Source organism: Papilio machaon, chromosome 13 (genome assembly GCF_912999745.1).
Source record: "Papilio machaon chromosome 13, ilPapMach1.1, whole genome shotgun sequence".
NCBI classification, from domain to species: Eukaryota; Metazoa; Arthropoda; class Insecta; order Lepidoptera; family Papilionidae; genus Papilio; species Papilio machaon.
This window is the reverse complement of record NC_059998.1, coordinates 6,414,199-6,433,465: the sequence shown is the minus strand read 5'-3', so window position 1 is coordinate 6,433,465 and position 19,267 is coordinate 6,414,199. Positions and strand designations below refer to the sequence as shown.

The window sequence follows — 19,267 nt, the reverse complement described above, 5'->3', positions numbered from 1 at the left end:
ATTAAGTGTCGTAAAACACTTAAATTATGTAATTTTCTTTATAACGATGCGTTATAAAATTTACAGTTAGATATAAAGGTGAGCCACTGCTCCAATATAAATACAAGAACATATTGTTTTCTCTGTTCTTTTTTAACAGAATGAAAGAGTTAACAATATGTTATCGGTTGCAGTACAATTCGCGTAGTAGGGTACATGAGACAGTTATTGTCGTCTTTACGTACGTTTTCCGCACGGCCAACACCAGAAAATTGTTTATAATGCGTGAATGCAGCATTATTTATGTAATTATATCAACGGCACCAAGTTACATTACATCCTGTCTGTAATTAACATAAAATACCTCATTAAAGTAGATAATAGTAGAATGGGCGCCTTGTTTTTCCTTATTATGTTTGTGTAGCGATATGCAGATTGTGTTGTAACTACACTATGAATATAGGTCGGCTATAAATGTACTAACAGAAACTATTGTTATAATATTATAGACAGATAGCAGCCGTAAATTCATTTGCGCGAAATTAAAACCAGATCGGAGGCTTAATTTTAGTCCTTTTTCCCTTCCCATCCTTTTCTTAATAGGAAAGGATGGGAAGGGGAAGTGGATTTGGCGGAAGAGGGGACGTTGGCCGTTTGCTCGTTTGCTCGTTTGAAAATAAAATCGTAACAACTTTTCTATTAGCGGATAACTTATTTGTCACCCGCGACTCCGTCTGCACACAACAATGCCAAATTTCATCGAGATCCGTTGAGCTGTATGGAGATACCTCATTTATAATATTAGTAAGATTGTTAACAGACAGGATGTATACCTAAACAAAACTGTATACTAATAAACACTTTAAGTTACGTTTAATTTGCAACAGATGGCAGCAGTTATTGCAATTGTAATAGTTAACAAAAAACGATCGCATTATTATTGTGACGTACAATTTACGATTATCGATTCTTAGTACAAGAATCGATATCGTTTGCATAAAAATAAAACCTATCGTACTAATCACATAAATATTCATGTATTTATCAAATAAAAACATATAAAGTACATATTACTGACAACGTTTGCAATTCTTCTAAATATGTTACAATTACTATAGTTAACATACAAATTGTCCTATTTCTTAATATAGTAAAACACTAATATGGGCATTAACATGTAAACAAGTACATTTGATCGCGATGTCAAAATAAAAAGAAAAATAATTATGTTGACCTTATCGTTTGCGTGGCTTGACTTTCTTACATCGTACATTAACTGATACATTTTAGCATCAAAACATTTAAGTGTTTACTGAATCAACATTCTAAATATGACAATTGGTATTTTTGTCCACTCCTCCGTCAAATCCACTCCCCATCATTTCCTTGTAAGAAAAGGTAGGAAGGGAACATGATATAAAATAAAGCCTGCGGCACACGCTTTCATCAGACGAAACGTAGAGTTCCAATTCACGCTTGTCTTCTGTGTATTCGTAGTATTTCACTAGTAGACCTGGCCCATTCATGAACCCAACAAAAATTGTTGTTGGAGGATCTACCACTTTCAAACTATTTCTATATTTATTACTATTACAAAGAGGAAAGTTTTTTTTTAGTATGTAATTTATAAAATCAAAAACTACTGGACCGATTTCGAAAAGTTTTTGCCTTTAGAATTTGTTTTTACAACGCTTCATTTTTTCGCTTCAAGCTCGTTTCTCAGCGACATTGAATGTTTTTTTCGCACCTCACTAGCACATGGCGCTATGATAAATAACTAATCACATATTTACAATGTGATTTATATATAACTGGCTGTCGCTCGCGACTCCGTACGCGCTGAATTAACAAAAATAAAACTTAGTTAGATATTATTAGGTAGTTACATAGTTCCAGAGATACCTTCAAACAAACCATCCATCCGTCCATCCATCCATCTAAGCTTTCGCATTTATAATATTAATATGGCAAATAAGATTATTTAAAAAAAATGATATTCTTGTATCGATTTATATTTTATAAGTTGTTATTATTTAAAAAAAAAAGAAAATTTAATATAAAACATGTCAATATTGTAAATTGGAAAAATATACAAACCCTAGTTCATTATTTTGTTCTATTAATTTGTAACTAGATGGCACTTTTCTTGATCTTAAACAATCTGATGATCCCCTTGGTTGAAAAATCAAGTTTAAATTGTATTACACGTTTGGGAGTGCGTTTAAATGAAGATACCAGTTTATTACAAGATATCAGAAAATATAAATTCGTCTTAAACTACTAGTTTTATGTCATAAACAAGTTTTCTTAAAAAGAAAATAATAAAAAGCAGGCGTTAACTATAAAAATGTTCAACATTTATAATTAAATGTCAAAGTCAAAGAAAAAGAATTTGCTGCTATTCCAAAACAAAACACATTCCTAATTCAAAACAGTCATTAAAGATAAAACAGTAGGTTTGATAAATTACTTTTTTTTTTTAGTAATAAAGAATTACGAGAACCAAATAATTAGAGTTAATGAGCAAAGGGACATTACCCCGCGCGATACGATCGACTCTTTCTATTCGAAATGAATTGAAATGGTAATAATGTTTTTGCATGCGCCGCATTAGTCATTCATTTTTAATTAGTCCTTTTGTATTCTACTTTATAATTTTTTTTACAATAATTACCTACAAAGGTATTTTACTTTTTTAGTTTATTTAGTTTTTACTTTTGTTTAGATAATAATTTAATATACAATATACATAATTTTAAGAATGGTTTCTTTGGTGATGGAAACAGCTATAAATTTAATGAAACGCTTGATAAATTACGGAGGAGTGAGACGAAAATGTATAGCTTTTGGATATCGAAAAAAAAAACACATATAAGGGTCAAATATAGAAAAGCCACTAACTACACTGTTACTATTGGTTTCTGAGATCAAAATCTTTGTATAAAACATATCGTCATTATCCTTGTCAAAACAGAGATAACAATATGTTTTAAACGAAGATTATAATCTCAGAAAGTCTCAGAAATCTATGGTTAGTTATGCCAAAAGGTCCAGTCAAAGAGTCAAAGAGTAAAAACAAACGTCAATATCTTTTTATCTCCTAGTTAATTCACATTAAGTGATGTATCTAATCCTTAATTTCTCTAAAGTCTTAATTTCTCTTATTAACATGTATAAATTGTCACTATGAAATCAGTTAGGTATGCTTACCCTACTTGTCTCACAACAGCCGTTGATTAGTAACACACATATGCACACGCGCGCACACATGCAAACACAATGCGCACACGTGCTTGTGTAGCGGCGTCGGCCGAGTGTAATTACACTCATTGTCACTTAATTACAAGCAACATTTGTCATCGCACCCACGCTCCGACCCAGCCTTATCTGTACACCATTACGGCCCAATTCTCAAAGTCGTAAGGTCGCTATTCTGACAAATTGACGACTTTTAAACGTTCCTTGATAATTGTCGGCGATAATTCTCGATGGCGGGATTAAGTATTTGTTGTGATAACATTAGATTGCATCGGATGTCATAAAAAGATGCCGCACTGTAAGATTTACTTTACCTCATTGTGAAATATATTCAACATTTTGGTGTGTTTCGTGTAGTTGTCGACAAACATTTGAAAAATCTAAATCAAGGGAATTTTCATCACTCACCTGTTAATACTGTTTAAAGCAGCTGCTCCAACATTGTCCCTTTCGTTCCTCTCTCTGGGACCTCCACCAAATCTATCGAAGTTCTCCCTCTCTTTGTAATGCCTGTCGGATCGTGGCGAAGACGACCGCCTGCCCTGCATCTGTTGCGGCAAATTGTTCTGTTGCACCGTCTGCAGAAGGTTGTGATTCCCTTGCGGCTGTTGCTGAAGTGCTTGTAATAGCTCTTGAGCATTAGTCGCTCCGTTGGTCAAGAAGTTTGGCAGACCCGGGTTCAGTAGTGCGTTCGATAGCGTCGGGTTTAGCATGTTAGGTCGGATGTTGGCCGGCTGCTGTGGGTTGGAGTTGAGTAGCTGGTGAGGTTGGGCCATCGCTTGGAGGTTGGCCAACGATGTTGATACCACTTGGCCGTTGTTCAGCGCCAAGTTGACCATTTGATCGTTTGAGTTCACGTGATTGACGGGTATCGTGAGGATGGTTTGTGTCGCTATTCCTGTTGAAGAATAACTGAATTATTCTTAGTTAATTTGATGAAATATGTTGCCAAACGTTACGAGATCGTTAATTTACTTTTTCATTGCAATAGTTTGATTGTACATCGATAAATACGCGGTAAAAAGCTTTAACTTTTATTAAATCGTAAAACATATTTGCTATATTGAATATTTTAACAATGTCTGGTGGATCAATAAATTTTTATCACACAATAATCGATTAATAGATTTAACAATGAAACCATTAACGATTGCAATACTATAGTGTTGACCCTTTTTTGAAGATTAGTAATAACCTACCCTGCGAGGTGGGTATAAGGAGTTGCGCGCCCTGTATTCCCTGCACCAGTTGACCGGAGGCGAGGATCAGCTGCGGCATGGGCGAGGGCAACGCAGGCGGTAACATGCTGCTATTGCCAACAGGCGTCGGTGACCCCATGCCTGCTAACAAGCAAAATACTGGTAAGAAAACAAAAGAATTCGACTGACGGAGAATTCGTTTGACAAGAGTACGATCGTCATTTGAAAATCATCAAGCAGTTCAAACTACAGGTGGTCATATTAAAACGGACACAGATACAAAACCAGAGACACAGAGAGAAAAAACATTATGTAATGTGTAGTCGGTAATAGACGTACTTTAAAATAATCAAGCAGTTCAAGCCATTGTGGCTTCGGTCGTATCGAAACAGACATTAAGCTTATGTCAATAGATTTACTAAATGTGCTAACCATCGCTATTAATTTTTTTTAAATACCTCTTAAATTGCTCAATGTTGCATTTGTCTTATACAAGTAATTTTGAAAAATAATTGTACACGACCACAACCGTTAATCGTAGCTATAAAATCGATGTTCTGTTGTCTGTTCGTATAACGAAACATCAATAATGACCGCGTCCCTAATCGGACAATGTATACGTATTTAACTCACAAATTAAAATTTATTATATAAACGGATCGGTCACGGCGAAACATTCTCTGTATATCCGAAACATGACTTTCTACAACGAAAATTATTAATAGTAACAATAAAATAATATAGTTAATTACAAAAGACGCCGAACGTAATAAAACAATGATAGTGAATTAGACAAAAATCCATCGGCAACCGAGCAAGACTAATTTCCCGCGAACAAAACGGCCCCACAAAAATCTAAAACATTATCAATGCGTCTTACACGCCCGTTAAAGTCGGCATTAACATAACGTATTAATATAAACCATGACATTTCAAATTTCGTAATAAATGCTCTTTCCTGCGCCGTATCAATTAAGTGCCGAAAAAAATATATAATTAGCTTTATTAAGACAATAAAATTCTTAATGATACCGCAACACACGTAACATCCGTGGCATCGTGAAAAAAAAATATATAATTATACTCATTATTTAAATAGGTTTTTTTTATTCATCAGGGCATAGGTTTAATGGGCGGACTAGCGGGCCGCTATCTCACTTTCATTAAATCGATTGGTTTCGGTAATCGTCTAATTACGAGTCACGTGATGCCCTTAGCCAAGAGTTTTAATGCACAAATCGTGTCTCGCTGATTATCCCAATCTGTTTAATTCGATCTAATTAGTGGCCTACCCTCCGCAGACTCGAATCCCGCTTGAAATGGTAATGTGGCGAAAAACTGGAAAACGAAGTGGACATCGACTTGGGGAGGTTTTCATTAGCTGACTAAACTAATGGAGTTAAAAAAACAGAAATATCGATAGTCTTTACTTAGCACTTAGAGAGTAAAAGTTACGGCATTTTTTTGTTAATGATTGATTAATAAATGCCACTTAATGCCAAATAGAATATATGTATACTATATGAGTAATTAGACAGCAATTGATCAACGTAAATTTCTACTTAAACTTTGATTTCAAGTCAATTGTCACTCGATAATGTTACATTTCTTTGCATTAATACATCATTATACATCATACAACCTAAATACAATTAAATGAGTTGCATGCTGAATTATTGATCGGTAAGATACGCAATTCTTTAAGGACATGTAGATTACAATTTCATCTCTATGATTGTACTTTACGATCTCGGTCGGGGTTTCTAATTATAATAAAGATGTCAAACAGTTGCATAAGTGAGCTCGCAAATGTAACAAGATTAAATGTGGAAGGTTACTAAGGTAGAAGACGACCGAAGAAAATGTGGATGAATAGTAAAAAGGGCTTAGAATGATAATGAATCTGATATGAGAAAACACAATTTAGTTTATTAATTACAGATGTTTCTATTTTAACCAGTACTTCCTACCTGGGGCGCTAACGCTGAGATTCAAGGGCGAGTTGATGACAGGGTTGGAAGGCATGGAGGTGAGGCCCTGCAGGTTGGCGGCTAGCTGGGACATCTGCTGGGACATCTGTTGGGACATCTGCTGTTGCGACATCGGCGCCATGTTCTGCTGCATGCTCGCCAAGTTCTGGAGGTTTTGGAACATCGACGCCACTGTGGGACAATCGTAATGGTCAGTGTACACGCTTAATGTAATCTTAAGTTTACTGGATAATTATATTGATAACTTTAGTACTACTTCAGTTGACTTCTTTGAATGTATACTTCAAGTAATCGTCGAATGTTGAATGTAAATCATCGCTTGGCACTGACTAAGTTTTTAAGGTTCTTGAAGATTTGGTCATCAGGAATATGTTAAGGCTAATATGCTTATGCCTATAGTATGATGTGATTTTATTTTATTTTACATGAAGAACTCATATATTAAAAAAGGCTAAGTAAAGCGGAATATTGATTAAGTCTAGAGTCTTGGCAAACTTTTGTGCTGAAGTTTACATTTAAAATACATTTTGACAATAATTTAGTTTTGTAACTTTTAGTAATTGTTTATATAATGCATACGTCGGTTTGCATTAATCGAAAGTAGTACAGTCATAAAGAACAGTTATTTCTACCCGCACAAACATCTGTCAAGACGTCTTGCTAAGAAGACACAACATCGAGTAATGAATAAGTTGTTGTACGAACTCACTGGAGCCATTCAAGTGTGTGTTGTGGTGGGGTGAGCGCGCGCGCGGCGACGGCGAGCGCGCCTCAGCCTGCAATCGGCCGCCGCCCTCCGGCGAGCTCGCGCCGCTCTCACGGTCCGACTCCGCCTGCTGACAAACAACAATACTTTTATTTCTTAATAGTTAGAAGACTCCTCATCAACAGACGAGCAAAAGTGAACCGACTCGCCATAAGAATACCTAGTATATAGCATATATTTGTTCGTTGTAGACAGCTAATAAGTAAGGAAGGTTAACGACACAACTTGCTTGGTCCTTCGAGTCTGTTATATCATTAAAAATATTTGTTACAGTTGCGTTAAAATAAGTGCTGCTAGAAGACTATTCGTACTTCTGAATGTATGTATAATATATAAGAAGCAAAGGAAAACCCTTTAAAATGATATGTTTATCTCCGTTTTTGCAAAGAGAATGAGTTGTTTGATAGGATGCTTTGAGATATTTATTGTTTCAGTTGGAAACCTGTGTAAAACTGAGAATACTAAATAGTACATATACCCTGTATTCTTGTAACTTATACATCAATGACCTTATTGTTACACAATTTCATAATATTTATGCTGATCATGAATAAAAAAAATTTGTAACAACTCAGAATGGCGCCTTAACCAAGTGCACCGACAAAAGAATTTATACCATGCATGAAATAAGACGTTCAAATAAAATGACAATAACATCTCAGATAGCCAATTACTATTTCATAATGACCAATAAATAATTATCTAATAATGATTTTTTTAATATAAGAGGGCAAACGAGCAACAGGAACAAAGAGGTAATCATCGATACCCATGGTTATCCTCTAAGTCCAGTGTTTAAAGACATATATAGTTTCAATAAATTTAATCACGTTTTATTTATTAGATAATTCTGCTCGTTTGCCCACTTCTCTTATAAAAAAAGTGAGCAAGTTAACAAGTGAAGCTCACAATGTCACGTAGAAAATATAGTTCAATATTTTATTAATTTATGCATGTGGAAAATTTAGCTTTCGGCAACAAATCTAACTGGCCAGTAGTTTAAATAAAATAAAAAATACTCTATATTTACAATTTTAAATCTTAATAACAGATAAAATAAATATTATTGTAACAACATGAGTTAAACATGCACCGTATGTGACTTAGAAGTGTGTATTTTACACCGAGAGCAAGTGTCGGGGTTTAGCGGGAAAATTTGCATCAAAGCCATGCTTTGCAAGCGTTAGGGTGGATGTGAACAACCCCTTTTTATTTTACATTTACTCTTGACACTCAACATAAAAGATCTATGTGTTATTGATTTTTATTATTTACACTTTGATTTGTTTTAATCTTACTAATATAATAAATATGAAAATTTAGATGGATGAATGGATTTTTGTTAGAAGGTATCTCCAAAAATGCTCAACAAATCTCTATTAAATTAGGCACAGATGTAGAACATAGTTTGGAAGAACATATAGACTACTTCTAAGATTTTAATTTTCATTTCGGGCGGACGAAGACACAAGCAAAAGCTAGTTTTTTTAAATGGGAATATTTTAAATTTGGCCTCTAGTTTAGATACAAGTCAAAATACTAAGTAAACATACAACATGCGGGTTTCTATTTACGCTATTGTTAAAGATTTTATCTAATTTATCTTCAATTTAGGTGTCTTAGTTTGTAATCTGGTTAAACGGTTTGTTTCTGACACCAAAATCTCTGAATTAAATATGTCGTCATCCCTGTCATTGTCTTTGACAAAACACATAATAATAAGTTTTAAACGGAGGTTTTATCTCAGAAACCCACAGTAAATTGAAGTTGAAAACAATTCGAATTTTGAACTATTCAGTTCAACAATTGCACACCTCAATTAGTTAACGAAATTATGAATATCATAAAGTCAATGAGATTTATAATCATTTGTCATTTGTTTATATTTTTAAACTTGTCAAATATATTCTACATTTGCCGACGGAAAAATAATGTTCACATAGAAAATGTAAAAGGTATAACGTTTTTGTTGAAACAATGCTTAAAATATTGTTTTTAAAGAAAATTATATGTCCTCTTAAAGATGCCTATTACAATACTAAAAAATAATCTATTTATGAAAATGAAACAATCATAACTAATTACTTTATAATAAGCAAAGAGGTTTAATAGATAAGACGAGAACTTTGAGGAAAACAGTATCTCCTATTGTTATATATCTTGTTAGCGTAAAAATGTTCCGGTTTAAATAATTTTTAAATATATTATTACGTAATTCAATTATATAACATTTATATAAGTACAATATATATTGAAACATGTATATAATGAAGGTCATTCCGGTTCACATTTAATTATTACAGCTATTAAATAAAGTTTATAAAACAACTTTAAGGAAATGTTGTTATAATATGTTAATTAATAAAATTACATCTATTATATACGTATACTATGTAAAATTAATGTATTTAAATTATTTTAAACGTTTATGAGTCGGCCTTGAGTGAACATTGATGAATTAAATACGTAATTATTTCTTAATCGCCAACCGATGAGATGAAGCAAATTACGTTATATTAAAAGTTAATATAAATTTATAATTCCATTCTTTTATTAAAGATAAATCTTTGATTAATAATAGAATAATTTAAAAATTTACGATTAATAATTGCAAATTATCTAATTTATTGTAATTAAATAAGGTTTTATTTTTCTATAAAATTTTCCTTTTGATTTATGATTATTAATTACGTATTATACAATTATGTATGCTAATATGTATATAACAAAAGGCTATAATTCTTTTATTTAAATTTATTTGATAATATTCATTAAATTTTAATTATATAAATGATGTAAGATTATTCTGTGAAAAAAAATCGATTCGTTGCAAAATATTGTAAAGGAATAGACATAAACGCGTTGGGTTATATTTTGTTAAATTTTAGGTGACAAAAAAAAAATAATGTTTATATCGTTATATTTAAAATTAATAAATAAAAAACAGTACTACGTACTATTAATAAAAAAAAACTTATTTTTTAATAAAACATCTATACTGTTTAAATTAATGAAGGACACACTTTAATACTTACAAAGGACAATGTCATTCTCTTCACGGCTTTTGAAATATTCACTTTAGTCGATAAAATATCGTATCTTACAGTCCTGTTGTCATAACTTGAAGAATTCTTTCGCGAACACGTCGGGACGTCGGAACTTTTTAAACTACGCTGAACTTTCCTCAAATCTAACTGACGAGCAAACCGTCCGAAATTTTACCGTAATTCACAAGATAAGAAAAGTTACTTTTTTTTACAAAAAGAGTTAATTATATTTTAATCGTAAGTAATTAAAATTATCTAATCGATAGTTATTAAACACAGATATCACGAATCTTTTTTTTTTCCAAAGTGTTTCTTCCACACGCGTCAAAAGTTCTAGTGTTCGTCAAAAGTTGTTCGCTACAAAACGGAACCGCACTGGAGATACGCAAAAGGGAAACGAGCACTATCGACAAAGCGTTCGCGATTTTTTTTTTAATTTCGTTTTTTTTCATTTATTTATCAACAAGCGGCACACATACAGCCGCGCGCCAAGTTGCACGGCGCGGAATGAAAGCGCGTCATCAGTTTAAAAAATCAACCCCTTCGGTGGTGGGTCCGGAAAAAAACGCGGCCCCTGCGGGGTGGGGGTGCAGGGGACCACCCACCGAAATCCTTGCCAAAGCGATCGCCGCCACTTGTCACTTGTCGAATGAGTATAATAATTAGATTTGTAGATTAGCGTTTTAATTATAAATCGTCATATTTACTCTCGTTTTATGATTTTTTACTTACCAAAATGGAAAGTCGCACAACTGAAATATATACTACAACCTTTAGAGTATAGAGTATTTCAGTTGGAGTTTAACTTCCGCACTTACAGGCGATCAGTGTAGATTTCTCAAATTAAATCTACACTAAGTGTCTCCCTGAGTGGGCACTTAACCGTCCTAAGAGGGACTTATCGTACGTTTCTGAGACCAAAATCCTTGAATAAATATCTTATCATTATGTTCAACACAACAGAGAGAAACCAACAATTAAACTACATTATTTGATTGCCTATTTAATTATTACTATTTTATTGAAATAAACAAGTAAAAACTTTCATTTTCCTTTTTAATATCCGGCATCGCAAATGTTTTTGGCCATGACTTTTAAGATCAAGACAACTTTACGTATTTTTTTCAAAATGAAACCTTCGAAATTAAAATTATTTATTTTATTTTTAATTTTGTACAACACATGTGTGAATTTTATAACATGTTTTAGTTGGTGTTTCCTCAGTGGAAACTTTTTAAATATGTAAATGTAAACTAAATTTTACACTTATAATTCCATTTAAATTCGATAATGAAATACGAACGACAAAAGCGAACTAACAATTTGAAGTCAATTTTCGATGCAATGGTTTTTTGTGGTTTTTGAATCGTAACCAGCACTTTACGTAATCTATTGACAATTTGTTGATCATACTGATTTTGTTTTGTTTCTTTTTGTTATAAAGGATAAGAGGGCAACCGAGCTGCGTACCGCCTAATAATTGATCCGACGCCCACGGAACGCAATACCAGAGGTCTCTCTTTCAACACTTCGTTTGTTATTTTTTTCTTAGATACCATTTGTTTCAATTTGAAGGTTCATAAAAATCAGTTGTTGAAAATTTTAGAATATTGTATATAGAATATGTTTAAAGAAATATGTATCAAAATGTTGTGTCAAAATGTATCATAATTTAATGTAAATCTTTGTATTTGCGAACCAAGATCTAGGTAAGTTTAAGCAGTAACATGTAACTTAAATGTTGTCAACTATCCGCTCAGGTCAAAGGATCAAGTTATTATGTGTGTATTCGATAAAAAAACATGCTTTTAAAACAATATTTATCTTTCTCACATAATATTATTTTTATTACATATTGGGTAAACATTTTGGTGTAAGAGTATTTAATTTCATGAGTTAGAATTTGGTTTCAATAAAAAGTACTCGAGCGAAATGGGAAAGGCGAGAAGGGGCAACAATGAATAACGAACGAGTAGAAAAATTATCACCGGCAAATAACATTCGAAATAATCAGCGGTACACGAAAAAATCAGTAATTATTCAGATGAAGTTGGACGAACGACGGGGTATGGGGGCAAAGGCCGGCCAAAATAAAAACTGCGTTGCGTAGGGGCGACACCCCCCGGACCCCCGACTCGGCTCTACAAATGTTATCTAACTGCGTTCGGATCGCGCCGCTGCCCTGCTCAGAATTAGCGCGCTCCGATCCTCCAATTTCAATTTGTACTCCATTTTTTCCTCGAATAGTTCCTGATAGAAAAGGCTAGGAGATAGATCGGACTAGAGCGTCGGCCTAAGTCGTACCGCCGCGCCCGCCGGCCGGCCACGGTCGCGGGGCACCTCATTACCCGCGCCGTAAGTGGGCATTATCGGGCGCAGTCCACACACGCGTCGCGTTGTCAGCGCAGATGTGTGTGTAGATTTTTACTCATTAATTTTAAAACGCTCCGGATTTTTTTCAGGGCGGGTGCCGGGCCCGTGGGGCGCGGAGGGGGGTTGAATTGGCGATGGCCGCCGGGCGGGGGCGGGGTGTCACCGGCGGGGGTTATTAAATAGATTGGTCCGCGGCCGAACGGAGCCGCCGATCTGCACTTGTACTCGCGTCATTAACGGGTTGAGAACCGATTTTAAATCGTGAAATAACAGCCTGTTACAGGAAAAGTTGAGCGGGGCTTATCGGGGACCCCCTCCGTTCTATTCCGGCCGGGGTTAATTGCATTAAAATGTCTAAGTATACATTTGTAGGGCGATCGGTACGGCGCTCCGCGATGCCGGCCCGTCTGTCGTCAAGTAAGACCGTTGCAAAGACGCGGCGCTTTGTCTCCTCCGCCACGATCATCGGGGCCACTCGGCCGTTCGATACACACACGCACGGAGTTTTTTTTGCTGTGGCCGTGTGGAGGCAGCCGGGTGGGGTGGCTGTGGGGGCGGAATTGTGAAAAATACTCGAAAAAAGGCGAAATTGTAGCAGATATATAATTAAAGTCCGACGTACAGTACCGGTGTACAGCGATGTATTATGCAGACGCGCCGCGCGGGTGTCGCGCGACTCGCCGCGGCTCCGGACCCGTGCTGCGGCGCAAAGCGTCCGACAAAATATTAATTGAACAGACGTACCACTCGTATTTACGAGATATACGGATAATCATTTTTTTTGGCTAAACAGTTTCCGAATGGTTTTCCTTATACATATGTATATTTTTGCTTGTTATATTCTAAATTAATAAAGTTGAATGTGGAAATGTGAATTAGTATAGTTATAGTAATAAACTAAGAAGTAAAGAAAACTTTTTAAATATACTTGTCATGTTGTGCCAAGGATATTCGAAGGGTTCTTTTATCTTTCAAATGAAAACAATCTTTTTCTTATGATTTTCACCAATCACGAATAGAAAAGAATTATATTTAGAAATCCTTTACTTTCCTAACAATTTATACATCAAAACAAAAATAACGTGAACGTGAGCGATCAACCAACAAGAAAATCTGCATCATTCTACATTCACCTAAAATAAAGTGTACTCAAATTATCTAGATTGTTAGAGCGGTTCATTCGAAACAAAGCAACAACGATCAAACGAAATAAAATTCGATTTGAAAGTCGTTAACAAAAGCACTTGCCTTGTACAACAAATAACGTAATAACGAAATAATAATGAAATTCATTGTTACCTCAAGAGCACATCTCAATAAACGTCCGCGGGGGGCTATCCCGGCCTCGATCGACACACGACAGATGGTTAGGAGGGGGCCCGCGATTAATTTAACATTAAATTCAATAATAACCTCCCATTTATTGCGTAATTTCCTTCCAATTACCTTTCATTTATCGGTCTGTAGCGAGATTACGTTTGTGATGAGTGCGTTATAGTGTTTTTTGTCTATCAATAGGATAGACCCCCAATGTTTGTTAATTGAAATTGCAACATCCTATATACTTGTTGTTTTAAAATATTGTTTTAGAATATTGCAACTAACTCGATTGATAGCTGTTATGATGTAAACAGTTCAAGGATCGGGTTGTAAGGTTTTACACTCCAAAACAACTTTCTTTATAAAACATTGTTATCTAAACAGAATGGTGAGGATGACAATATGTTTTGACAAGTTTATAGGCAGTGAAAACTCATGTTAATGTTTGTATCTTCAATCCTTACTCTTACGAGGTAGGATTCAATTTAAGACCTGTTTATTCTATTAAAAAAAATGAGCGAAAATTCTAAGCGCGAGCATAGAAATCGCATTATAATTAAATTAAATAAGTAATTTTTACTGAACATACTCTAGAACAAGTTCTTTTACCATTTAATATTTCGAGGGTTCTCAGTGCGTGGCCACTTTATAACCATTCAATTCAATTTTTTTAGTCTGTTGAGTGAAGAGAATGATAAATAATAGATCTTTAACTATAAAAAATCGACCTATAGCGCTTTCTAGAATTTTACACGTTGATAATTCGTATGATCGTGGAGTTGAGATAATTTTCTTACTTATAGAGGAGTCTCTCTAACCCGACTTTCTCGCTTATGGGGGTCGTCTTGTCGGGCACATTTAGTCTCGCTAATAGAGGTTCGATTGTAGACTAATTAAATGATTTTTTTGTCTATGGATTAATTTTGGAAACTTACAGTGATTCAGCCTTGTAAAGGTAAAATTGTTTACATATGTTTGTTATAATGTCTTATTTCAATTGAATTCGACTATACTTGCATCCAAACTTTCGCATTTTGTAAGTTCATTGGAAATCGATACCATTGTTCCGACATTAAAATATGCACTGTATTACTCCAAAAAAATACTGTAAGACACTGTTTAACCCTTTGACTGCCGCTGATTGACATTATTGACGTTAACGTGGTTATATATTTCACCGTAAATATGTATGACCACAATGCTTTCGGTATAAGTACTTCATTATTTATTGGTAAAGATTGCATTTCGTAGGCCTACGCATATTAATGTTTCAATAGCCATGATCTGTCAAAAATCGCGCCAGGTGCTAGACACGGTATAAAAGGGTTGACGTACTCGTATGTTTAAGTTAAAATTTATTTGAAAGACTGTCTACGTTTTTTTATGGTAAGGCCCTAATTGTTTTTAAATCACATATTCTTATCAATTCAAGATATTATAAATTAAAATTAAATTATAAATTAATGATTAATTTTTAATTATAATTTTGATATGCACTTTATTAAACATTAAAAATAAGTTTATTTAACCGCAAGTTATAATGTGGTTTCTTTGTTAATAAAACTTGTTTGTTTTATATTTTTACGTCATAATTAATTTTAAAAATAATAATTCTTTAGGTCGTTTGTATGTAAAGTAGAATAGTTATTTGATATTCATGACTTGGCGGGAAAGTGTTGTGAAATTATGGCGCATTATAACATAGACCTTTATTCAACGTAGAGGTTGTTATTGACGACGTAGAGGTTCAGTTTCTTAGAACACAACTAACGCTATTAGTATTTTTTTATACTTACGTAGAACTAATATATGTTAGAGTTATCGATCATCTTAGTTCACTTCTACCTAATAAGGAATGCGAGATTCGATAATGGATTTTTTTTATGATTTTAGTAATTAAAGATTCATAAATTGCACTAAAAATATTTTAGAGGAAAAGAAAAAGAATATATTTGCCTGAAAATACGACTTCGGACTGACTGTCTTGATATAGAATATGGAAAAATCCGACTCCAACTAATAGAAAAGGGGAAGGAATAGGAAGCTTCTAGAAAGAATAAAAATGTTTTGAAACATTAAAAAATGATTTTAGTACGACAAGTATTTTCTTATAAACAACATTCTAAGTGAAACTATGAAGGCAGAATAAAATATTTGGAGCTTTAATGTAAATATCGGTAGGGGTAAAGTGCTCGACCAACCCCCGCCTCACCCCACTGCCCAATCGACATACCTCGAAGCCTGCAGTAGTTTTTCAAATATGCAATTTACTGATTTAAAAAAAAAGAAAGCCGACCGGTCGTCCGCCGGGACCATGGAAAATGGCCGGTGAAAAAAAAGAAACGAGGAAGCAATGAAAAATAGGCCCGTAGGTATTAAGTGGATGTGTGGACCGCTGCCGGCTAATTTGTTACGTCACTATGACGTCATCAATTGGGCTATCAATTTCAAAGTATCTAATGAGTGGTAATTTTGAGAGTATTAGTTTCTTTGAGTATAAGAACCTTTGCTGAATTTAATAAAATAATGTTTCAAATAAATATTAGAGTTTGTTATAAGATTTTTATTAATTACTGAATTAATTATCAAGTAAGTTATCTTTACTCAGATGATTTTAAATAACTTTTTGTCTAGGTACTCTAATACAGTAATTAACTTCAAAGATTTGTGTGTTTGTTACGTCTTTTAGTAAAAAAAGAAATTAAAATAAGGGGAAATCCCGAATATCCTATCTTACTAATATTATTAATGCGATTGTTTGGATTGATGGATGTTTGTTTGAAGGTATATCTAAAACAGATCAACGGATCTCGAAATTTGGCATAGATGTAGATGTCTGGAAGAACCCATAGGCTACTTATTACATTATTTCGCGCGGACGGAGTCGCGGGCGTTAACTAGTGTAGTACTCGTAGTAGCTAGACTATGTATTCTTTTAGACTATGTTCTACATCTATGTCAAATTTAATCGAGATCCGTTGAGTTGTTCCGGAGATACCTATAAACAAACATCCATCCATCCATCCAAACATTCGCATTTATGATAATAGTAAGATATATCAATATGCAACGTATAATTAAGCAAAAATATCTAAACAGACACAAATTTCCCATACGATCGTTATAAAAAAACCGCCTACGTAAATTGTAGACACTTAATACGGTGTAAGGTAAATTCTTGGGACTAGCATTTATTGAATAGTAAATACGCGACAAATAAATAGTCTCTAGTAGCAAGTTGTAGCAAATAAGGGAGGCTATTATATAATACATCATAGTGGGTCATTACAGCCATATAGAAAGAAACATAAGCCACAATTAAAGGCAACGTTTTGCAATTAAAATAATGGCCGTCACACCTATGAGACAATTAGGCGGGAATAAATTCTATGTTTTGGTAGCCAACAGTCGCGGCCTAATTATGGCTAATCAAAAAAAAAGTTAATGCACCATAATGAAAGGTAATAGCGTTTGGGTTTAGCTTGATGTTAATGAAAGCTCATTATGTATTCTGACTGTTTCAGAATAGCGCCCCACTAGGGTTCCTTTTGTCATTGGATTTGTTTGCTGTTTTATTCCGTAATATTTACGTATTTGATTCGAATGCGAGTAATTCAGTTGGTAATTTTTTTTGTGAACATCTTTAAGTTTTGTCGAATTCGCGAAGCAACCGCTGCCCTTAGATATCTGCGATTGCAGATGCGTTACCTACCTTTAATCGACGGAGGAGGCGACGTACAGAAAGACAATATTTTCCCTTCCTTCCCGGGAATGAATGGAAAAGGAAAGAGGATTATAATTAGGCCTATGGCACCACACTCATCAGTCGAAACACGGGATTGCTTCCAATTGACGCGTGTTTTGTGTCGCCGACCAATTCATACAACTGATGTTGTTGCTAGCCTCTACAACTGTTTAAAAGTTCTTAAGAACGTCTAACGTTAAAGCTGTTGGAAAAATTCCATTTCCACGATAAACTATTCGTAATTGTATAGGCATGTTAATTATTCCACCAGCGGGCAACGAAATAGGAATAATTTGTTTTAATAATCCAAATAGTAAAGGTATTATATAGTTCTAATCGCATAATAATTGGCCCCAAGTTACATTAAAAATATCGTGAAAGTAAACAGCGGTAATACTTGGTTTACAATGCTTCTAATGGTTTTGAATAAACTAACCTTAATAAATACTTGCTTTTATCGGCGACTTCTCTGTGCGGAATAAAAAAAAAATACAGACAGAGTTACTTTCACATTTATAATGTTAGTAAAAAATATATATCTCATATTTCTTAGTGAAAATAGGTCTAGTAGTTTTGGAGTTTATGTGTTTGAATTCATTCCTCTTTATAATGTTACTAGCTGTCGCTCACGAATCGGTCCGCGCGAAATTAAAAAAGAAAACGTGATAAGTAGCCTATGTGTTATTCCAGACAATGTTCCACATCTGTTCCAAATTTAATCAAGATCAGTTGAGCTGTTTCGGAGATACATTCAAACGTCCATCCATCTAAACATTCGCATTTATAATATTAAAATACTTGAGAGGTGTCAAAGGACGCCCGGATGGAACGAAGTTCCTATGAATTTTCGTTATATATTGTCACGTCGTTGCCATGGTTACTATAGCAAAGTGTCGTGACAACTTTCCAATAAAGCTTAAGTTTTGTTACATCAGCACCTGTAACCATAGAAATACTTTATAGTTAGTTATTTTTTAAAAAACTTAATAATAACACATCATAAAAACTTTTGAATTGTTTCTAAAAAAACCTAAAAAATTCAAATAAAAATACTCCAATGATTGCGATAACTTGAAGAGAAAATAGTTCTATTATGCTTCCCCCTTCAAATAGTAACAAAATTAAACTCCCCGTACCAAGTTTATTTTAAAAAATCCAAGTTGACATAACCGTCGTTGTATTCACGTTGTTAGGTGATTATATTGACAAGTTGCAGTGGCGTAATAGTGTCTGAGTAGAGGGCCGGTGGGCCATTAAGAAGGGGAAATTAGTGCATTATTGACTGATTTCCCGTTCCAACTAACTGATAGACGGCATCGCGCCGGCTTTTCGTTTTAAAATGCCAGTCGGCTGTTTACTATATTAGTGTTCGTTGAACAACTTCCACCCCTGCCCTATTTCTGTAAGATAAGAGTATAGACTAAAACTATTTGTTGATTAACATAAGATTTTATATTATAAAGAAGAAAGACTTTACTGTTTTTTTTATTATTTTGCATTTTTTATAAGGCACCGAAACTATTGATCCGAATTGAAAAATTCTTTTACTTTTAGGAACCTATGCTACCCACTAAGATTATACAACTAGA

General features: G+C 34.1%; 1 protein-coding gene across 8 annotated transcripts in view; it reads right to left on the bottom strand.

The window, feature by feature from the left end:
• LOC106720967 (POU domain, class 6, transcription factor 2) overlaps window positions 1–19,267 on the bottom strand; it is a 123,806-nt gene that overhangs the window by 27,303 nt on the left and 77,236 nt on the right. For 5 of the 8 annotated variants that reach the window (XM_045680458.1, XM_045680462.1, XM_045680461.1 and 2 more), the window contains 4 exons: window positions 7,137–7,263; window positions 6,407–6,598; window positions 4,437–4,580; window positions 3,646–4,135 (listed from right to left, as the gene is read on the bottom strand). In XM_045680458.1, the coding sequence (XP_045536414.1) occupies window positions 3,646–4,135; window positions 4,437–4,580; window positions 6,407–6,598; window positions 7,137–7,263 (953 nt within the window). Of the gene's footprint in view, window positions 1–3,645; window positions 4,136–4,436; window positions 4,581–6,406; window positions 6,599–7,136; window positions 7,264–10,228; window positions 10,259–19,267 lie in introns of those variants that run through there. The other 3 variants (XM_045680465.1, XM_045680459.1, XM_045680460.1) reach the window with 3 other exon arrangements.